The following is a 24,538-nucleotide window of genomic DNA, read 5'->3' as shown; positions in this document are numbered from 1 at the left end:
TGTTGCAAAAAATATATATATATTAATTTGAATTTTTGTCATCTTGAATTCAAATTATATTTTTCGCAATCACGAGCGTGTGTGTTTGTGTAGGCGCATGTGTGTGGGTGCGTGTGTGTGTGTGTTGTGTATGCAGTGCTGTGCGTGTAGGTGTTCGTGTGTGTGTGTGTAGGCGTTCGTGCGTATGTGTGTATGTAGGCATGTGTGTTTGTGTCTGTGTGCAGGCATGAGTGTGTGTATGTGTGTGTTTAGGAGTGTGTGTAGGTGTGTGTGTATGTATGCGTGTGGGTGTAGGATATGGGCGCAACCTGGACACGATTTTCACAAGAGGAACAGCATCGTGAGACGGCCGGTAGACGGTAATGCTGCAGAGGGTGCTGGTGGGAAAAATCAGCGTAACGCCAAAAACAGTCAAATGAAAACAATAAGCAATCGTGATTGCTCAAAAAAAAAAAGAAATCAATAGAGCCGTTGCTGAAATTATCTGCGAACATAAAAAAGAGAGTTTGACGCTGTTTCGACGAGTTGTTGAATTCGCCATCATGAGGCAAGTAGCCTCATTGAACCCATGTAACTTACAGGCTGCATGAATCTTTCTCGTATGGGTGCTTTGTATTTCCAGTACTGTTTCACTTATTGAACCAACAAAATGAAAAGTACTCTTCACATTATCCAAAAATTTGATAGAAATGCTTTATAAAACAACGTAAGTAACATCTGCTATACAAATTTTGCCGTCTAATAAATCACATATAAAAGTAGGCAAAGCTTAACAGTTAAAAACTCTAGCCAAGAGCAAAGTTAAAATATTCACTTCAAATGATTGAGTCACTGGGATGGACCACGCGCAAATCCGTTAGTATCCTTTTTGCAAATGATGAGTAAAAAAATTGCTTTTGCAGAACATTGACTTAAAAGTTCGTTCATGTTCTTCCAAAAAAAAAAAGGTAGGAACGATGATCTTAATCCATTCTAACGAAGAGTCGAAAAAGTTGTTTGAGTAAAAACTTGGCATAAATACACATATTCGTCCTTCGTATAGACTTAAAAGGACAGTAGGAACATTGGCTTATGCGTCTGTTCACGTAGAAGCGTGTTCGACATATGTGAACATCTTGGTACTTCGTTTCGGATGAGTCATCTCTGACGGAGCACACTGGGCGTAGTGCATTGGTATGAAGTCATCTTTGTTCAGACGGGTCTGACGTTGTCGTGGGCGGCAATACAGAAGAAGGCCGATGATACCAGCTGCAGCAGCAATGCAGACAACAATGGCCGCCACCACAATCGGGAACGGAATCTGTGACTGAAAGCTGTCTTCTGTGAAGAAAGAAAGGAATTTGTTATGACAAATGTTTCAACTCTCACATGATAGACTGTTGAGCATCAGGACATTGCTCGTACTACGCTTTGAGAAGAAAATATTGAAAAATAAATATTGAAAAAGAAAAGAAAATGATGACACCTTCCCTACCCTCCTCCCTCTTAATAACCTCTGAGGGAATAATTCTGTGACAAAATTACTATTGCTCGTAATATCTCGGCAATCACTCCTCTTCTATTATTTCACTTATTAATTTGAACAATGTTTCATTCAACTTTGAACAGTTCAAAAAAGTTAGCATTAGCACCCATGGGGAAATCTTAAGCACATAGTCTAAGTTCCAGATTGCTTTTGCTAGACTTTGATGAAAAAAGCTTTAGACATGAAAAGAATGAAAAAAAAATTTAAATACTTTCAAAGGCATTTTCAAACATTTCAAAAAAAAAATAAAATAAAAAAAAAAAAAACTTAACGTTAGATGTTACGGGCAAATTCGAAACGCATATAAATCTAGAACTAAAAAGGGGTTTTGCATAAAAAAAACTTATTTGAAAGAAATTTTGCCATGGATTGTGCACAGACATAAGCGCTTAAGTTTATCATTAAGCTTTAATGATAAGTTTATCACTAAGCTTTAAGCATAAGCAAAGAGGCTTGTTAAACTGCTCAAAAACCCGTAATAGAAGCTGCTATCGGAATATTTCAATCATATACAATCTCTGAACAAAACGTCAGATAATATGCAAAGAAACTGTACAGGTAAGATCTGTTTATACAGTGTGTCTAGAAAACTTTGCCAAAGGTTTGGCTTACGATAAAAAAACCTCCTACGAAACTGCGACCAAAAGATTGGAGTGACAGCGCAACCGTGGAAGAGATCAGCTGGTATTAAAGTCCGTGAATGATTCAGCGTGTCTAGTTTAAAAATCATTAAATACTGATCAATCAAATAATAACTTTCTGCGTTTTATTTCAAAATTTTACGAAGCGTACTTAAAGGGCCCCGTTAGTAAGAAAAACACCAACTTACTCGGAACAACGTAAAGGAAGGAGAAACGGTATTCGTATCCATGGTGGTTGGCTCCCAGGCATACGTATTTTCCAGAATCTGAAATCTGAGCATTGTCGATAATCAGCTTGTAGTGGTAATATCCGTCTTTGAGAAAATAATCTACGCTAAAGGTCGACTGAATAACATTAAAAAATTCTCCTTCGAACTGCAGGGGTCCGGAAGTATTTCCATCTAAAATTTCGTCCCCTTGCACTTGTTTCAGCCACTGTTCAAAACAAAGAAAGAAATAGGGTAAATACCGAGCTTCTATCTTGTCTTACTCAATCTTGTTTCTCAGAACATTCCTAATACAAATGCGCACATTTATGACAGGTGAGTCATTCCACGTCAGCTGACCTAATTTTTCAAATAGTAATTTTTAAAAATTCACGCTTCCAGTGTAAAAAAATATTTCACAACCTGCTCTTAATCATGGCAATTCGTTACGAGAGGCAGAATTTCGAGCTTAATTTTTTATCCTTAAACGAAAGAACACCATCGAAAGAAAACTTATTTTGAAAGGAAAAAATCTGTTCTTTCTAATGGTTTTAACGAAAAGAAGATGCGAGGTGACTAACTTGAGCTACAGCGCTTTGAAAATAGGTTACTTTTCCTTTAGCGGTTTTGATATCCAATTTGGATGACAATATCTTTTAGAAAATACATGTTTAAGCTCTGCAACTGTAACCCATTAAAAACAAGTATTTTTACAATAGAATCACGAAGCGCGAGCGTTTGAATTATTTTAGTTCAAATTTTATGACAACGTAAACTCCAGGAAAAATTTTCTATATCGCGCTTTTTCACAAGTTAACGCGCATGCTACACAAAATCTAACGAGCTCAAATTCACAAAAATACTTGAATACATTAACAGAGAATTGTACCTTAGGTACCTAAATTTCAGGTCTCCAGTGTGATAAAATTTTCTGTAAACTTAGTCTGAACTTGGCAATTTGACACAAAAAGCTGATCAGCCGTTTTGGATCACATTTTTTGGAGACCCTAGATCCTCAGGATTTGGATCTAGGAAGCTGAAAATTTGCATAGGTTAGTTTCAAAGACATCTCTACACCTCTATAAAGTTTCATCCAAATGAAGATGGTCGAGTGGGGACCCCTAGGTCGCTTGACATAGAATGACTCCGGTCACTATAATTTAAGTAGGCGTATTTCTATAATCTCCCCTATTTCGCTATAGAAATGCATTTAAATGTTGGTAAAAATATCAGCAGTTTTTGTTTCGACGAAGAAGTATGAAACATGGTAGTCAAACGGGCAATATACTTATTATACGCATCACTGTTTTACACGTGTACCGCTTCTGACTACCGACGGAAATAAAAAAAAGAATTGCTCCCTATTTTTAATTCCGTAATTATTGGTTGTTGCACTGTTAAAAATTCAGGAAGATTTTCTGGTAATTGTTACTGTAAAATGGTGGGCTAACGCGTCGCTGATTTTAACGGTAATTTTTACCGGAGAAATAAGCGATCCCAGCGCCAATTGGTTGCTGCGGCCTACCAAGGAAACCGTAAAATTTTACAGTAACATTTGATTTTTACGGTAATAGTTACTGGCAACATGGATGCCAGTAACAATTACCGTAAATTTTCCGGAAAATTTTTAACAGTGTGGTGGTATGGCAAGTGATACAAACCAAAATGTGTTCGGTAGTGATCCAAACACAGCTGCAAGCGCTATTTGTCAGTGGAATAAAACCGATAAAGCATGATCATTTCTAAGAGATCAAGGTATATAAACGATGAAGTATTAGAGCTGTAAAGAGTTCTGTAATTAGGGCCGGAGGGTCCTGGGCTCGATACTCGTAGCCACAAGAACCAAGTTCAAGCGAGATATGAGCCAGTTAAACTTGTAGACTCAAAAGTCCTGTGGTCAATCTCTGACAGGTTACCACGGTTATATTAGGCTGGAGGGAATCTCAACCACCTTATCAGGATCATGTATAAATTAAAGAAAAGAAGACTACGTGATCCTAGATACCCCAGTGGCGTCTAACTACTAAAATATAAACCTCGGGAAAACGAGCCTTTTTTCTAAGGACTGGGTCGAAAGGACAGAATCCCTTTTGTTCAAATCGCAAAAAAATATTAAAAGATAAATAGTTTGTATAAAAATATTATAAGTAATAAATTTTTTTATAACAATGTTGCAAGAGTTGGAACATAAAGGGGAAAATTAAAAATTTGCACGCAAACACTTAAAAATTGTTTAATCTTTTTTTTTTTTTTTCGACTTTTAGAATTTTTCAATAGCAAGAAAGCTAACTTCTAACATTTACAAACTCTCTCATTACATGTGTTTCACTTCAACTGATTACCTTCTTTTGTTCGTGGTGATAGTGTAACGTAGTATGTATCGCTCACAATAAAATAATGGTAAGAAACCCCAAAATCATTGTTTTGTAGTACTTCGAACAAACCTTTTCTATTAAAACGTTTCTTCCTCCCATATCTCCTAAAAAGTAGTCTTTATTTTTTATTTACATTTTTAGTGGGATTTTTTTAACTCCTAAGGCTCTCCCATCGGACTCAAACTACAAAATCTAATCTTGTCTCGTCACTTAACTACTGAAATAATTTTATAGTTTGACTGCAGATTTTCGATACACCCCAAAAACTGGTATGAAAAAGGTAAAAAGAAGACAATTTACAAAAAACACAGAGCTTAGCTGAAATGTCTTGAGCATAATGGAAGCTTTGACAACGTCTTAATAAGAATTTTTCTCCTGCTTAAAACGTATTTCAAATCTAGAAAAAATGTGACAGTTTCGGTTCCTCAATTTCAAATAATCGTGTTATCGTCATAGCAACAGATGTTCTCCGAGCGGCTCAAAAATGAATCGAATAATTTTTCCGTCTTTCTTTTTTAACGAACCGTAAACACTTATGAACCAGCTATGCTCTTCACCGTAAATACTTATATGTCTAGGGACAAGAAGAAAGGGAGTGTCCAATTCCGTGGAACTCAATTCCTCCAAGTTTAATTGCAGAGGTTTAAAATTTGAAAAACTGACGTGTCTAGAGGACTTTTCATGTTTTAGTGTTTTTATCATGCTCATATGATGGTTTAAATCGTAAGGAGAACGTTTTATTTTCTGAAAACTTCTTTCACTATACATTAAAAATGAAATGCAGCGACACCTAGACAGTTTGAAAGTCAGTAAAAAAAAAATCTGGTGCTGATGAAGTTTTGAGATTACTAAATTGATATTTCAGCACGTGTTTCTAACAACAAGTAATATTAAAATGATAATTGTACCTCAGAGCCAGACTTACTGTCTGTCTTTCACGAGAAAAGCTCCCGTCGTCAAGTCTGAGTCCGTCTACTGCCATAGAAACGGGTTTCGTTCATTTTCTGCAAGGGTTTGCGGGAAGGCTTTCGCGGGCCATTTCGCCACTCGTCTTCTTGCCCTTGTGCAGTCGTACGGGTTTTTCCAACATTGAGCTTCCCTTGGAAAAATGAGACGCGTCTCGTTGCTATAGCAGAAGATAGTCGCAGACATTTCTGCTGGGGCTTTTCTCGTGATGAACGGACAGTATGTAAGTCATATAATTTCTACTTTACAGGACAATGGAAAAATGGTCACCTGGTGCATGCAAAGGATTGGACTTTCTCTCTTTTAACAGTGGTAAATCATTACAAAGGCTTCTTTTTTAGGATTACGTTCATATGGCTCGATGCGGAGTAGGATTCTACATACAATATACTAATAAACGAAACATTGCAATTTTCGGACTTTCGTCGGTCTTGTTCTGAGGTTCAGATGTGTCAAAATGGTAATCAAACTAAATTTTAAAATGAGTGGGGGGGGGGGGGGAAATAGTTTCGCTCTTTCTACTATTTTCAAAAAGCCAAATTTGAACATAAAATATATTATTTGCTTATTTAACTCACAAAAGTTTGCTGAAAATCTAGAGAGAAATCATAAATCTTTGACATTTGAAAATACTGTTGATTTGCAATAGAATGATCATTAAAAGATAGTGAGAAAGCAAAAGATTTTTTTTTTTTATATCATTATTACAGGAACCGACCTAAATTATGTATTGAGTTCATATAAAAAAGCCGGAGTTGATAAAATATTCCTAGATTGACGCGGTATGAACATAAATATAGAAGAATGATGTTTCAGCTCAGGGGTGCAGCAAGATGAGATGGAGATCCACAGCAATTGATATTAAGCCATATTGCTAATTTTATTTTGTTAATATCTATTTGCTGTATAACTCGAAATGTGGCTTTTTATGACCAACCAAAAGTTAGAAAATTCCGCGCTAGTGCTTCATCTACAAATTCGGCTTATGTAAGATGGATTGCGCCCCTGAGAACGTTGATTTCTTCTTCCAGAGATAAGTGAGAGGCGGGAAAACGCAACTCAACGCCTTACGAAAAAGCACCACTTTCCCCCAAGAATAAACTCTTTCAAACTTAGAGCTAGTTTTACCTGAACTTTCCAATTAAATTAGAAAGTGTCGAAAGCATGCGATGTAAAAAATCTTTGCTTGCCAAGAGCAGAGACCTTCGAGACTGAAGCCTCTGCACAGAACGCTAAAAATCAGCACGAACAGGCAAACCTTTCATGAGAAAATTTTTACTCGTTTTTTTATGCACGAGAGGGAAACTAAAGCTCCAGCTATAAACCGGTTTTAAAATTCGTAGTATTTTACGCACTGGGCAGGGACACACAGCTCATTTTAGAGCATCATTGATTTCATGTTACAAATGCGAAATGATTTAGTTTAAAATCTGAAGAAAAGAAAATTGAAGGAAAAAATAATCTGCGCGAGCAAGTAAACCATTCATGAGCAAATTTTTAACTCGTGTAGATTTTTTACGTAACGAATCAGAAATTAAGGCTCCAGCTATAAGTAGGTTTTAAAATTCGCAATATTTTATGCACTGGGTAGGGACTCTACAGCTCATTCTAGAGCATTATAATTTTCATGTTACCCATGCGATGCGATTTTGTTTTAAGAGAAAAAAAAAAGGACATTTTTTAATTTCTTACAGAAAAAGCAGAAATGAAGATTGAAACAGAGTCTTAGTCAAGAGTCCTAGGTCACGACAAATCACGTGCCAAGTTGCCGCACGCATATAACAGGCTCTACATCGATATTTCTTCCGACGAAATTGCACTGTTAAAAATTCAGGAAGATTTTCTGGTAATTGTTACTGCAAAATGGCATCGCTAACGCATCGCTGATTTTTACGGTAATTTATACCGGAGAAATAAGCGATCCCAGAGCCAATTGGTTGCTGTGGCCTACCGAGGAAACCGTAAAATTTTACAGTAACATTTGATCTTTACGGTAATAGTTACTGGCAACATGGATGCCAGTAACAATTACCGTAAATTTTCCGGAAAATCTTTAACAGTGTGAGCTATGTCTAGTGTAAAAATGGAGAAATTTAAAGTAAAAGAACATGACTAGGATTTTATTACGTCTACTACAGACGTACATACCTGGATATGAGGGAAGGAAGTACTTTGAACAGCACATTCGAGGACAGCCTGCTGACCCTCTTGGACGGTGATATTTTCTCCAGTCAAGATGGGCTTGCCTTTAGAGCCCTCTACAATCACAGAAAAATTAACTTAAGAGAAGGACTCATTTGGATTACTCAAGATTGCCGAGATAGAAACTTAAAACATTGAAACAACGTTTAAAATCAAAAAATATCAGTAAAACTGCACACATGTGTTTCGGGTATACAATGAAGTCATTTTTCTGTGCAAGGAAATGCTTCGGATGAGCGATATCCGACTGATGATCTATCGGACAAAAGTTTTGCTACTTGTACATTGCTAACATTATTGTTGCTCTAATTCTGTATTTAAAAACATATTAACCACCAGATTCAAAATACATCTATAAGGACCACGTAGCGAAACTGATCAATTAATTAGATTAGGTATACAGGCGTCTCTCATTTAACACGGTACTTCTACAACACGGTTTCGATATTACATGGTACCAAATTTGCGATTATTATAACATGGTTTCGGTATTACACCGGTGCGAAACTTATATTCAATATTTCATGGTTTTGATATAACTCGAATGCTATATTTATGAAAGATGAAGTTTCATTTTTGTTTAATACATTCTGTTAATGGTTGATAACTCTAATAAATTTCTTTGTTTTTATGAAACTTGGTTTCGATATAACACGGTACACTACACATTCCTTGATTTACATTATTTCTAAGTCTCGTATAACACGATTTCGATATAACACGGAACACGGTTTCGGTATAACACGATACATCTTATAACCTGATTTTTCTCATGCACATACATAATTAGTATTAAAAATAAGTAAAATGTTATTTTTAAAAAAGTCTCGTATAACACGGTTTCGATACTACACGGAACGAATTAACCGTGTTATACAAGAGACACCTTGTATTGGTCATTCTTCAAAAAGTAACTTTTCTGTCATACGCTTTTTTACTGTAAAATTTTTAAGGAGCACTTAATTTAACAATACTTTTTAACTTCATCAAAAATTTATCCATTTAAACCTGCCAACATTTTTTTAATAATAATTTTTATATATTTTTGGTTCACAAGATGTGAATCCTCCCCTCCGTGGCATGTCACACCTTTGTGACTGTTTATGTTGCTTAATAACTTGTTTAATCAAAAGTATGTACTTCTTTATTTATTATTCCTTTCACAAGTGTCTCAAATACTAATTGTTTAAGTATATTTATTTTTTTAATATTCCGTTTTAGTTTGTTTTAGTAGGATAAAGAGTCATGTCACACAATAAAATCTCACCTCCGTTACCTAAACACAAAATGCCATCCCTACTAACACGTGGCAGAAATGACATCAAATTTTATTTTCCATGATGCAAGGGTGTCCATGCTCTTGTTTATTTTCAGTCATAGTTGAAGTTGTGATATTTTTGTCGAAAAACAAGAAGATGGATTTTGCTTTAAAAACTAAGTGTGGTTATTGTGACTTCTCACCTCCGTGAACTTGAATTTCAGGGATGTAAATTAATGTAAAAGAAGAAGTGAACATTTTTTCATGTGTTTAGCATGTGCAGATTGTAGCAACGAAGAAAAATAAATTCCCTGAAAAATGTATCCATTAGGCGTATCATACTTATAATTAGTAATATAATTATAAGTATATAATATAATTAGGCCCCCTATATTGATGGAAAATTTCTCATCTCCGTGACAGACCTTATCGATGTCATTATTTCTGAGGTGAAAATAAATGATGGAGAGGAAATTCAGTTATATTAGGCATTCTAACAAAACTATAAACTGCCAGTACATTCTCGAATTTACTAAATACTATTTTTAACACACATTTAATCATTAAAATAGCCGATTTTTGGCGCAAAAAAATTACTACTTTAATATTAAGTTAACCTTCATTTTTAAACATTTAAAAAAATTTCTCTTCTTTTATTTCCGTGAACAAGGCAATTATTTTTCCCTCTTTATTTATGAGTAAATTAATTGAAACTTACATGGGCCATGATGGTTAGAAGTTTATGGTTACTTCTAGTAGGTAACACTTTCATGTAAGAATGAAAAAAAAAGAGAACGGAAGGTTTCAAAAATATTTGCGTTCAAAAGTTTCATTTTCTGGAGAATGACCCATATAAGATTAATGTTTAATAATAGCTCAAACAATAAATTGAAATAAAAATGTAAATATTTCAACGAATAAAACCGTTTTTGTTTTCTTTCGAGTGGCAACTAAATTATGGACGAAATCCCATTGAGTTTTCAATAGAGGACCAATGGTTCCCTGAAAATTCAGATAATGTACTTGCTCAAATGTTCTCTCCCCTTTGCAAAAAATAATATAAATACACAGGAAAATTTACGTTCCCAAGTCGAAAATAAACATGCATCTCAATGACAAACCCTATGACAGTCGCAATATAAAAGAGTTGAATTAGAGAAAGGCATTAGAGGCAGAAGACGCGAGAGATGGATTTATAAGAACAACTTTATTCTTACGATCATAATGCCCGAACTGAATGATAAATCGAACTTCAAACCCTTGTCCAAACATTTAAATTCGTTTAAAATCGTATAGTAAGTGTAAATGTAAGTCCTGTAATGACCAACCTTCTTGGTTAGGTACATGGAAACGGCAGAGTGGAGCAAGAAGTGCAGCCACCTCCTTGTGGCGGGTTCTCGGTTGATAATGCAATAAAATATATTTGCATTTCCAACAAGAGATGCATAGTGCATATTTATTGTGAAAAATATATTACTGAACTATAGAAGGAAAAACATTGCAATGTACAAAAAATGGTTAAAAAATCGGTTTTTGGTTAATGTCACGAAAATGTAAGGTTTATTCGCGCACTTAAAACTGTAAAGAAATGTTGTTGATCACAAAGACATGTGAAAAGAGTGTTAAAAGGAAGCATTTGGATGGTTTCAGAACAAGAATTTTAAACATTTGTATTTTCATAAAAATTTTAGAAATTGGGCATTTTTTCCAAACCTTTAAGCTCGGTTCCCGGCAGCTAAATCTTAATATTTTTCAAAAATAATACTAGAAATAAATTTCTCGAGTGCAAATACATTGCATACCAAATGTGCAAGTCAAAGTTTAAAAAATTTATTTTTATGACATACCTTATCCCGTAATGCGATGTGGCCCCGAAATTCTACTGGTATTTTAAGCACGAATACGTTGGCGTTGACTTAGATATTATAAACAGACACTAAACAAAAGAGGTTTGTGCACATTTGTGGTCTTAAAGGACGCATTTACACACGCCACTTACTGAAATGAATTGACAAAATTTTCCTCCGAAGCTTTTATTTATCAATGCTTCAGTTTTTCTCAAAAATGAGCTTAATAAATCTATCCAAAAGTCTTCAGAGTTTATAATTAAAATTTTGAATGAAATTTGGTAGTAAAAATTTTTTTGCATCCTTTTGTTTCTGATTTAATTAAAGAACTTCAGACACTCTTTTACAATGCCTTGCACAGAATGTGTGAGACCCTTCCCGAAACGTTTTCTGGGGGGGGGATCCTAATTATATCCTTATCAGTTCTTCTAGTTAAAATATTTTTAGGTGCGGTTCCTCAAGGGAATTTAGGGGATAAGAGCAATCTCCCCCCCCCCTCACCAAAAATTGTAATTAGGAAAAATCTCCAGGAGAAAGTCACCACTCTTCACATCTCCCAACATCACAAAAAATCGGCTGCAATTGCATTTTTCAGGCATTAATTCCAAAACTTTTCTAGAGAGAAAGGCTCCGAACTCACCCCCCTCCCCTCACCACCATATCATTAAAGAAACCCCAAACTTTTGTAGCTTCAATTTCGAAAAACTGGGGGCAGTTTCCATTAATTCCATCTCTTCTCCCAATGATACCGAAGACGGCTTACAATAGCGTTTTAAAGATTCTAATCTCGAAACATTTCCGGGGAAAGCCGCCAAACCTCCGATTATCGAAGATTTCTAAAATTAGTTATTTTGAACTGCAATCGTGAAAACGTTCCGGGGAAACTTAAGAACCCCATTCCTTCCCTTAACATCAATAAATATAGATTACAATCACGTTCTTTGGATTTTAATTTCGAAAAATTTCCGGAGAAATGTCTCAAAACCGTTTCTCCCTATAACGTGATAAAATGTCGTCTAAAGTTGCGCTTATGGAACTTCATTTTATTTTCGAAAAATTGAAGGGAAGATTTCCTGCTCTGCACGCCATCCCTTTAACTAACGTTACCAAAAATGGCCGACATTGTTTTAACGAGTGCAATTTCAAAAACCTTCCTTGGAAACTCACCGCACACTATAACATTACCAAAATCACCTGGGGGGAGATGCAAGACTTTTTAGAACTACAATGTCGAAAAATGTCCCGGGGGAGCCCCCGGATCCCCTTTTTCGTAGCGCTTTTAAATAATTTCATTATATTCGCGTTTTTGAAGATCTGATATCGATAAATGACTTGGAAAAAGTTCTTAAACCTCATCCGAATTCATTGAAGATGGCAACAATAACGTTTTCACTCCAGTTTCGAAAAATTTTAGAGGGAAGATCTTTGAACCTCCGATTACCAAGCATAACCAAAAATTGCGTTTTTGAAACTTCAAGGTAGAAAACTTTCCTGCCAAAATTCCGAAACCAGCTTCCTCCCCTTAACGCTTTAATTTATACGGATTGCCTACAATTTCAACTTTTAGGCTTCGATATCGAAAACAATTCCAGAAAAAAACCCCCTTGGCCACTAGACTGTCTTCCCCTGTTTCCTAATATTATGGAGGATCGTCTAAAGCTGCGTTTTCGGAAGTTCGGCTTCGAAAAATTACCGGTAAATTGTATTTAAAGCACAATGGAAAAATTGCGTTTTTTGAAAATCAATATCTAGAGATTTTAGGGTGAGAATTCTGTATCCCACGCTAACGTTATCAAAGATGGCATACAATTGCGTTTTCAGAATTTCAATTTCGAAAATATTTCGGGAGAAAGCTTTCTCAATCTCTATATCGAACTTCAATTTGAGAGGTGGGTCCCAAAGTTTTTATCGCTTAATCCCACCATTTGACTTGAGCAGACTGCTAAACACTTATTTTGATGATGAATGATTGCTTTCAAAACGTCACCATACTGAACTCAAAAGTTGGGGCAAATCTTAGCTTTAAATGCTGGTTCATTTACCATCTATTATGAGGTTGAAGGCATGCGAAACGTTGCCGAGTCGATTGCTGGCCATGCAAGTGTAATTGCCACTGTCTCTAGCTAAAGCCTTTCTGAAGATAAGGGCCCATCTGGTGGTAGGAAGATTTGTTACCTTCCGGCCGTCCTTGTACCACGTCAGCACGGGCTTAGGGCTGCCGATGCTCACGCACTGGAGCCGAAAGGAGACACCAGGGCGCTTGCTAATAGATGTATTTGCTTCATTCACCCACAGCAAGACAGGCGAGTCTGAAACATGAAAACAGACACTGTTAAACATAATAAACATTGAAAAATTTTAATTACAGATAGCAAAGTTGAAACATTCTCGTTACTTCAACACAGTCACTCATGCCCACCTTCATGGTGAAATCAGGAAAGGCATTGGTTTCATTTGATATCAACTATACAAATATTCATCGAAACGTGAAACGCGCAAACACTCCATAGTCTCTTCGTCTTTCGTGCATCAAAAGAAGTACAGATCATCTTATTCCATTTAAGGGGAGTCAGTACCCCCTATACCGTCAATGTTAATTTGCACAGGTTCATGTACCTTTTTCTGAAAATCTATTAAAGATACAAGTATGAATTTTTTTCTGTACCTCAAGTAGACTCTGTTCTCTATACTGAAGTAAAATTTTACAGAAAGAAAGCTTAGTTTTTTTGTACAAAATTCTAATGTGTGAGTCACTGTATTTGTTTCAAAAAATACCATTTTGCCACACAAAATCAGCTCTATAAAAAAATAATTTCCGAATATGAGAAAAAGTTTACTTCAGTATATGCAGTTAGATGTATGGAATAGGTGGTAAAATTTTCAAAGCCTTACACAATTTAGTTTCTGAGAAAAAGGAACATTTAGTTTAAAAAATACCGTTTCGAGATATTGCAATTTAAAGGGGAAAATCATACCTCATCAAAATAGGTTTTACATTTTTTAAAGCATATTTTAACTTACTTCTAATATGAGCACGTTCAAGATGTTTGTATCATTAAAAAGGTATTGAAATAGAGTTTCAAAATATATAAAAATCAAAAAATCGAATTTTTGAAAGTATTTAGGGTACTGACTCCCCTTAACACTTTTGTGATATTTTGGTAATGAAAGATACTGACAAGGTCGTCATGGTTTGGTGAATGCTTTTTAATGTAGTGGGCCAGATTACATCCGTATTGCAACCCTACTGAAATGGACCAATTTTGACCAGCGTTCATCTTCTTTCCTTCGATATTTATTTTCCTTAAACACTTATCCCACTGGGAAATTAGTCGCATGACTTCGTGCTCATTCAAGTCCTTTGGCTGCTGTTGGAACCAATTACGCACACACTCCTTTACTTCATCGTCCGAATGAAATCGTTGTCCCCGGAGTGCCTTCTTAAGTTCCCCAAAGATGTGGGATCACATTGGGATAGATCTGGGCTGGACTAAAGGGTTGTGATTTTAGACTTCCCACTTAAATTTCTCCGAAAAGTTCCTCTGTTGCTGTTCCTCATTGGCTGTCTGTGGTCTAGCGTTGTTGTGCAACAGGATGACAGCAGGTGAAAGTTTACCAGGACCACACACAACCAATGCAAAAAAAAAAGAACTTTTACGGAAATTTAAGTGGAAAATCATGAACCCCACCTCTTATATAGTCCAGATCTATCCCTATGGGATCTCATGCCTTTGGGGAACTCAAGAAAGCCCTTCGGGGACAACGATTTCATTTGGACGAAGTAAAGGAGTGCGTGCGTAATTGGTGCCAGCAGCAGCCAAAAGGCTTTTATAAGCACGGAATTATGCATTTAATTTCCCAATGTGATATGTGTTTAAACAATATCGAATAAAATCTGTTATATAGTCTCGGTCTCGTTATTTATTGACTGACCCTAATAATATTGGATCATTCCACATCAAATCGCTTAAATTAAATAGTCGGCCGTGCCGTCATGTCTCTTTTTTTTTACGAATAACGAATACATATCTATGAGATAAGCTCAAATTAATCACTTAGATTTTTTTGAATAAAAATTACGCTTTCGAGAATTTTTTTCAAAAATTCTATTTTTGATCATTTTTCGGAGTCACCGCTTTAGCATGAATTTAGAAAAATTAGTCTAATTTCTTTATTTTTCAACCAATTAAGCTGATTTGTTACAAATTTCAAGCTAATACTTTTCTTTTTTAGTGTGAGCAACAGAAAGTATTCTGTGAATAGTTCGGTGTTCTCACTCCTTATCTAAAGTCGGTTTTTATGCTTTCTCAATTCGGAGATTAAATAAGTGAGGAGTTTACTTTCAAAACGGATTATATCCAGTTTTATATTTTTTTAGCAAAACGAAAAAAACGCTTTACGCACAAACACTAACTGTTAGAATTTCTCACGATGTTTTGGTAGGGTAACAAGTGACTATTGGCATAAGCCAAGGAATTTTTACTCAATTTTACCAGACCGAAATTGTCAATTTTTTTTTTTTTTTTGGATAAAATTGACATTTTGGCGAAAAACAGTGCATATAATCCCTTTTGCAAAAGGGTTTTTTTTTTCTTCAGACAAACTTCATTAGATTGAAACAAAATATTCAACACTTTTTAATACATTCTTTTTTTTTTCTTTACTCTACTTTATTCTTTCCTACTCTTACTTTATTCTACTCACTGAACATTTCACAAAAAAAAGGAATTTCGATCCAATTAAGTATGAACCATGAAACCACTCAAGCCGATTCAAATAACAACGTTGTAGATATTAACATTAATAGAACACAATTTTTATCGCAATTAATCAGAATTTTTATCACAACTAATCACAATTTAATCTTTAATTAATCAAAATTTAATATTAATATTAATTATTTAATATTAGTTTATTAATCACAATTCAATGTCACGCTTGCCGAATTGATAACAGACTTGCACAAGGTGCAAGGTGCTGCAAACTCTTAATATGCACGGGTATCACCCTTGATTGGAAATGCTCAACCAATGCTTCGCTCTGCTATTTTATCTGTGAACTACTTTTGAATTAGAGGTAGCAAATTCAAAGTTGGATATGTGCCCTGTTGATATGAAAGTGAATGAGTGGGTACAGGCAATAAGGGATAAATTCCACTTTTCTGTAAAAGACCTGCACTGTTAAAAATTTTCCGGAAAATTTACGGTAATTGTTACTGGCATCCATGTTGCCAGTAACTATTACCGTAAAAATCAAATGTTACTGTAAAATTTTACGGTTTCCTCGGTAGGCCACAGAAACCAGTTGGCACTGGGATCGCTTATTTCTCCGGTATAAAATACCGTAAAAATCAGCGATGCGTTAGCGATGCAATTTTACAGTAACAATTACCAGAAAATCTTCCTGAATTTTTAACAGTGTGGCGAGAAATAAGGAGGTGGATATACACCGTTTAGGTGGTAAAACCCATGCGCATTTTTTAGCAGTAGATATAAAATACTTCGAGAAGAAAGAAATACATAGGTCGATAGGGCTTATATTAGAGATTCTGAAAACGAAAAAAAAAAAACATTTTTTTTTCCAAAAGTGGATTTTTTCCATTTTGAAAGTAAACTCTTTTCAGGTCATATCTCTACAGTACCAACTATATCTGCATCATATGTCTTATGTAGCATATTTAAATCATTCTCTTGCTATGTAGAAAGAAATAGAAGAGTGTTTTTTGTTGCTTTGAAATTAAAAAAATAATGTTTGTTTTGCAGAAAATACAAGTTTTATATTATATTAAAGCTTTTTTGAGCTTAAAAAAGCCCAAAAACTTTTCAGAGCAATTAGTGATGTCAAAGGATAAAAATTGATTTGTATCAATAGTTAGTCGTTAAAAAGTTGCTCATTCTGGAAAATAAGTGTGTAAAAACCTCCGTTTCAGACTTAACAAAAAAAAATGTTTTTTTTTTTAATTGAAAATATACTAAATATTAAGAATAATAAGAATAGTGTAAAAAACATTTCTAATGGCATTATTTTGATATTTTTCGACATTAAAAGACAAAAGAAAAATCAATTATCATTGAAAAGTTTTATACCTTAAACTTGTTTCGATTACGTAACACCTGACAGTGATCCTCCACATTTACAGTACTTATGCTAGAACAACTCTAGATTTCTCTGAAAAAGATTATTTTTCCTGATTGAATCACATTTTAAAATCTCTTTGAAACTTATTTAAAAATTGATAAAAATTCTGATTTTCACATCTTTTGATACAAAGGAAATGCGTTCCATTTGCCATGATTAATCTGTCATGATGTTTGATTTAACGAGATCAAACAGAAGATATGAAAGGAAATTTTGTAAGTTGTTCTGCAATAAAGAAAAAAAAAGGTGAGATAACTTTTAATTGAATTAAGAAACAGAACAATTTAAAAAAAAAAGTAATAATTTGAAATTTGACATCTTGAATTCAAACTATGTTTTTCGCAATCACGAGTGTGTGTGTATGTAGGCATGTGTCTTTGTGTGGGGGGGGGGAATCTGTGTGTGTTTGTGTGTGGGGGTATCTGTATGTGTGTTTAGGCATGTGTGTTTGTGTGTGTTCAGGCATGAGTGCGTGGGTAGTTTTGTGTATGTGCATTTGTGTGTGTAGGCATGTGTGTTTGTGTCTGTGTGCAGGCATGAGTGTGTGGGTAGTTTGTGTGTGTAGGTGTCTGTATGTATACGCATGTGTGTTTGTGTGTGTAGGTGTGTGTTTGTATGCGTGTGTGTGTAGGATATGGACGCAACCTGGAGACGGTTTTCGCTAGAGGAGCAGCATCGTGAGGCCGGTCGACGGTGGTGCTGCAGTGGGGGGCGGGGGGGAAATAAAATCATAGGACATCAAAACAGTTAAGTGAGAACAATAAGCAATCGTGATTGCTCAACAAATGCAATCCGCACAAGCGTGCCTTTCATTTCACATTTTATAATCGACGAAAGCTATGTGTCGATTCACTTTCGAAGCGCATGAAGATTGATGTGTACAATGTTTGTATATGTGTACAACAGTATTTTTTGCATTATTTACGTAACCTAAACAATTGCTTGCACTCGTACCAAGCACAAAAATTACATACTTCTTACGAATAGAAATCGTTTTCAATTTTTTAGTCATAATAAATCAATTTTTAAGGCAGTGCGTATGAATCAGATCATTTAGGTAACAACGAAGTCATTGCAAAACTAAATGAAACCTCTTGAACTAATAATGATTTCGCCGCTTTAATTAAGAAATGACCAGGTTTGTACCTGGTACTAGTACAAGCAGTTGTTTTTATTCCTTACATAATGCAAGCAACGCAGTTTGTAGGTCATATTACACATCGTTCTTCTAATGCTTTGAAAGTGAATCGACACAGCTTAAATCGATTATAAAATGTTAAATGAAAGGGGTTATTCTGCTCACTGCATTTAATTAAAAAATTTAATCTATTTCTTAATCAAATTCAAAATTATCTCTTTTTTTTTCTTTATTCTAGAACAACTTGCAAAATTTCCTTCAATACCTTTTTGTTTGATCTCTTTAAAAAGATGGCAGATGGAGAATATTTCCTTTGCACCAAAAGATAAGAAAATAAGAATTTTTGTCACTAAGTTTCAAAGATATTTTAAAATATACTTCAATCAGCAAAAAAAATCCTCTTCAGAGAAATCTAGAATTGTGCTACACGAGTACTGTAAGTGTGGAGGATCATTGTTTTACGTCTTGTCAGGTATTACGTAATTCAAACAAGTTCATGCTATAAAACTTTTAAATAGTAATTTCTTTTTTAATGTCGAAATATTTGCAAAATAATGGCATTAGAAATGTTTTTTTTAACTATTGGTCTTATTATTATTCTTAATATTTAGTATATTTTCTTTTTTTTTTTTTTTTTTGTAAAGTCTAAAACGGAGGTTTTTAGGTTTTTGCACAATTCTTTTCCAAAGTGAACAACTTTTTAACGATTAACTATTAATGCAAATCAACTTTTATCCTTTGACAGTCCAGTATTAATGGTTCTGAAAAGTATTGGACTTTATTAAGCTAAAAAGGGGTTGAAAGTAATAGATAACCTACATTTTCCGGTATTCACCCTTCAAATTTTTTTCTACATAGCAAGAAATCATCAAAATATGCTACAAAAAAATGATGCAGATCATAATTGGTACTCCGGAGATATGACTTATTTAACCTCCCAATTGAAAAACAGAATAACTGACTTTAGATAAGGAGTGGCAACACCCAACAATTCAGAGAATACTATCTGTTATTCATACTGAAAGAGATAAGTATTAGCTTGAAACTGATACCAAATTCAACTTAATTGGTTGGAAAAAAATAAAGAAATTAGAAAGATTTTTCTAAATTCTCATACCAACAAGGAGACTCCGAAAAATGATCAAAAATCGATTTTTTGAAAAAATCTAAACGTAATTTTCATTCGAAAAATCTAAAACAATTAATTTGGGCTTTTATATTATAAATGCAAAAAATAATAATAAATATTGGATAAAATCGGCACATAGCATTAGGCGATTTGACGTGAAATGACCCTATTGCAATTTAATTGGACACTGAATTCGATCTCATCAGTATTTCTATGCTTTTTGGATCCTTGACATAGAGTTATCGCAATAGCCGCGGTGATGATGGCTTTATTATGAATTAAGATGAAATGATTGAGAAAGAGAAATGATTTAGAGGTTGGAACGATCAAGCTGTGATTCGCGTCTGAGAGACATTATTCTATAAACGAAGAAAATACAAAACATATTGAAGTACAGTGATTCTAGTAATGATAAAATATCAGGAAAATCAGTGACCAATATCGTTCATTTATCAACGGGAAATGATAAAACATAATCCCTAAACGATTCTAAAGCCAAAAGAGAAAAACATTCAACTGATGAAAGTTTCAGTCAAGAAAAACAATCTATTGCAAAGGGTAAAAAAGCTATAAAAAGAGCAACCCATAAATATTTCTGACATGCCACTAGTTTACCGCCTAAATTCCAATAACTGATGATCCAAAGAAATGAATACTCTTATTGCTATACATCATTTAGAGAAAGTATAATCCATTGATTTCTATGTTACACAAGTTAGAAAAAAATCCAGTCAATGTATGTTTTGCGGTCCAATAACCATCAGATAATGCCAAGCCTATCGATAATGAAAGTTAATAATTATGATTGATATCGTTTGTCGTTTTTTATTCCTCTTTACTGCTTCTCGTTATTGCCAATTACCAATCAAATCACGTTTGCATTACTAATTATGTGAGCATTCATTTCTTCCACTTACTTGGGGCCGAAAAGAAGAAGAGAGCAGTTCATGAAATGCTTAGGAAATTTTAATCTACTCGTATCAATCATTTTTCTTCCCATCAGAAATTAAAGCGTTCTACTGTTTGTAGGCCAATGAATTTCTTTCGCAATTCAGAGTTTTAAAAGCGGACAATTTTGATTTCTTTGCGTTAAATCGTCAAACCGAATTAAAGATTGCGTAGGGAGACATTTTGTGTAGCAAATATGGTGGATTTGGGGTATTTTTACGTGTTGATAGGAAATTTCATTTTTGTTTATGTACGAAACACTTAAAGAATTATTTCATGCAACAAGACATTCATAATTTTCAGTTATGCATGTACATTTAGGAGGAAAATCATCGCTTAGAAGTAAAAGCGTTGTTCATTAAACGCTAACCGTCGGCGGCAGCGTTCCCTTTACCACAATAGTTTGTGGAACCTTTATAGTGTCGCCATCGCCATATAAGTCGTTTCTCAATCTTTTTATGAAATATTAACTATATTATTTTATTAAATATAATAATTTAGGTGACTGGCGATATTTACATATTTGTTTCAATTCAAATAGATTTGAATAAAATATTTAATTATTTCTTAACTAAATTTAAAATTCCAGTCATACTTAAAAATTATTAAATATAACACATGCTTCCTTGAACAGCATGAAATTCAGAAAAAAAAATAAATTATCAACTTTTATTGATCTTCGTTAAAAAAACGATAATTACCAGTTCTGTGTTTAAAGAATGACTCGAATATGGAAGAAAATGTGTTTCAAATAACGTTTGGAGACGATTGAAAAAAAAAAAATCACACACGGTAGCACATTCCAAACAGAATCATTAGATCAGAAAAGAATTCAAGGAATGAACCCCAAAAAAGACGATTTGTTTTTCCTTTTGATAATGGAACAACAACATAGCTGGAAATGATCTTTGTGCATTTCAAACAACACTAAACGGTTCATAATTTAAATCATTTTGTAAAATATATAAATCGTTTAGATGAGAAAGAAATTAGCTCAACGAAAGATTATGATAACAGTAACAACATTAAAAACCCTTAGCATAGCATGTGAAGTATACTACAGAAGAAACTCTTTCCTTTTTCTTCATGAAATAGTCAAGATATACTACTGAGCTATGGAAAAATCGGGAGTGAATAGTAGCCTTGTTTCGACAAGGATTATCTCGAGTCAATGCGCATGAATACATTAACCTTGATGCTTCAAGTCATCAAAACATACTGCCGCTAACAGTACTGCCAAAACGTAACAATAGACTTTACAGATGTAAAAAATATCCCCACATTTTGCGATAAAAAGATAATTGTTCCAAAGCTATTTGCGTTTAGCCCTACAACCACTACTTAGAATATAATATTTGAGCTTTTGTCTTGATGGTCTAAACAGGAGTGATGTGGTTCAACCACCCAGTCTTTGCTATAGATTTCTAAGTAGCTCAGTGAAATAGAAATACACATCAGGTAGCCAAAGAAAAAAAATACTTTTAACTACCGCAAGCACCACCGTAGCGGGAATGTACATCAACCATTAGGATTTAATATGGTATATCTGGTGTACAATAAAATTCCTCTTTTATATTGTCTTGTTCGCATCCTTAATTTTAACACCATTGCGAATGCGTGGCATTGAATGGAGAAGGTTGCGTATGCCGATAATCAACAGATTCATGCTCTGGACAAATGTGCAAAGTTCAATAAGGAAATCCTAAGTGAATCCGCAAAAATCAATTCCTGGTCGTTTGCTAAAGATCGTTAATGTTAAAGGAACACAGAACAAATAAATGTCTTACCATTTTCGTATCTCTTAGCTGTACCACATGTGTAATTACTTCCTTCCAATATCAGGTACCTAATTTCAGGAATTTCCGGCGAACTGTTCCGATTTTGGATTAAAAGGTTTTCATACTTAGGTAGTTCTCCAGAAGCAGGCAGTTTCCAGAGTTTTATCCAGATATTAACAAGAAACGTTTATGGAAAACAACCTATTTCATTTCCAATTTTACTTTTTTTTTCCGTCCATTAAAATTATTTAATTTTAAATGCATCTTCATGTATTGGAGTTACTAATATCGTACAAAAATACCCGCACTGGGGTGAAGCGTTTCGGGTAGCCTTACTCCATAAAATCGGTGGCAGCTTAGCTGCCTCAATTACTCTAGTGTAACTTAGCTGAAATAACTGGTGTAAAGTTACACATCGCTTGTGGAAGATTACACCATGGTAATTTAACTTAGCGTAACGTCTCACTCATTTCTGCGTAAGACACCAGAATTTTCTTTATGCTTACAGAGAAATTGCTTGAAAGATTACACATTAGCAAAAATTAAGCTTTCATCCGATTTTTTTGAACGGGTACTACTCATTTTTAATTGTAAGTAGACTTATACTTCAAGTTCGGTGGTTTATTTTATCCAGATGATCAAGTAATAGATTCTTTCTATACGTATTTAATTGAAAGTACAAAAATAAATTAGTAGGTTACAATACTTGAAATTTTGTTATAACAAAATATAAAAAATCATCCCAGAAACCCTTTCTTTACAGCTTTTGTTTTTAATTATCCGTTTATTCAATATTTATCAAGTTTATGCTTTACACAGCCAATTTACACCAATTATTTATTTCAGTATACAAACAAAACATTTTTATTGCACTAAGAAAGGAAATAACGTGAGTGGTGTCCAAACCCACAACGTGAATCTCACAGACGATATTATTTGTCAATCGGTCGCAAAGCAAGGGCTTTTACCGCTCGGCCACAAAGGCTGGTTTTCGTTTCGGCAATAAGAATTCCCCTGCTTTGCGCTGATTCTGATCTTGACGCAGGTGCTTCGAATTCTACTGAAACCATAATTTAAGGTTCCTCCAAAAGTTCGAGTTTTTAAAACAATGATACTACAAAATTTAGAATTCGCGTAACGTTACACCCATTAATGCTGGTAACCTTACACCATTTTTTTTACAGTGTAGTGTCGGTTTACCTTGCAGAATTTTTTTTTCTTTTTCATTTGTGTCGCAGCTTCCTGAAATAGATTCGGTGCAATCATATATGCTTAGATTGAGCTAGTTTCAGTTTTGAGCTAGTAATCATAATTTTAATGCTTATAACAACTTGAATTTTTTCCTTCAATGTTAATTCGGTAAATTTTACATCGAAAGTCCTGCATGCAAAAATATATATAACTTTATGAATAGACAGCAAAATCTACTAAATCCCAAGCTTACTGACGAACGGGAGGGCAGAATGATATATCTTGATTGTAAATTCCACCATGGCATAATTATTTTATGCTATACAGCGCTCTTATACAGAGAAAACCCTAATGTAGTGTTTTTCACATAATTTTTATTTTTGACTTATATTTTATTATTTGTCATTAATTTTATAAAATACAGCGATAAATGATCATTAATGGCAACAATAACTTCTGTTTTGGAATTAAATAAACGCATTCAATCAAACATTTACCATAATCCTGAATTTGTTTACCATTTGGCAGGTAATGATAAAATATGTAACGCGCATTTTTTGCTTACGCTACTTTTTAAATTTACCTAATGAGTTATACTGAATTATAACTATTTTTTAATTATTCTCCTTTATTTTAATGAGGGAAAATTTAACTGAGTTAAGTCATGATTTTAAAAAAATCAAAACATTGATTTTTTTTTTAATGCCAGGAAACTTAAATATCGCAAACCCCCGAGTGCCATACATTTAAAAAAAGTTAATTTCGGGTTTAAGCGTGTTTTTAAAATTATCAAAAATTCCTACTTACAGGGCAGATTAATTTTGGAGTCATCCATTTCTTCCACGTCCCAACTATCACCGTATTGTTCGTAATCTTCATCAGTTCCTGTAAAAGACAAGATACAATTTTCTTAAAGAAGGAAAAATAGAAAGTCTTTCTAAACGGTTACTCATCATTGTGTCCATTGGTTTCAAAATCAAAATGAATGCATAAATGTATTTTATACATGCTTAAAATGTTACTTTTGTGATCAAGTTAGACATCTGATTTCAAACAACCAATGGGAACGGAAACTCCTTCAAGTTTTTGAAAACGATCGAGAAATGAAACCACAGTTTCGTACTCTAATTTTTTACGACCTTATGTTAATTTATCGTTTATGATGAATTTCTAATACACCCTAACTTCGAATATAT

The 24,538-nt window shown here is 34.1% G+C and overlaps 1 protein-coding gene across 1 annotated transcript in view; it reads right to left on the bottom strand.

Moving 5' to 3' along the window:
* Positions 1-685: 685 nt before the first annotated feature.
* The window catches only part of LOC129218541 (fibroblast growth factor receptor-like 1), a 98,489-nt gene continuing 74,636 nt past the window's right edge, over positions 686-24,538 (bottom strand). The window contains exons 5-9 of the mRNA XM_054852838.1: positions 24,150-24,227; positions 13,063-13,329; positions 7,862-7,971; positions 2,355-2,601; positions 686-1,320 (exon numbers count right to left, since the gene is read on the bottom strand). Coding sequence (XP_054708813.1) covers positions 1,082-1,320; positions 2,355-2,601; positions 7,862-7,971; positions 13,063-13,329; positions 24,150-24,227 — 941 coding nt within the window. The 3' untranslated portion in view covers positions 686-1,081. The remainder of the gene's footprint in view (positions 1,321-2,354; positions 2,602-7,861; positions 7,972-13,062; positions 13,330-24,149; positions 24,228-24,538) is intronic.

This window comes from Uloborus diversus, chromosome 3 (genome assembly GCF_026930045.1).
Source record: "Uloborus diversus isolate 005 chromosome 3, Udiv.v.3.1, whole genome shotgun sequence".
Lineage (NCBI taxonomy): Eukaryota > Metazoa > Arthropoda > Arachnida > Araneae > Uloboridae > Uloborus > Uloborus diversus.
The sequence above is the reverse complement of the archived record's forward strand: the minus strand, read 5'-3'. Positions and strand labels throughout refer to the sequence as shown.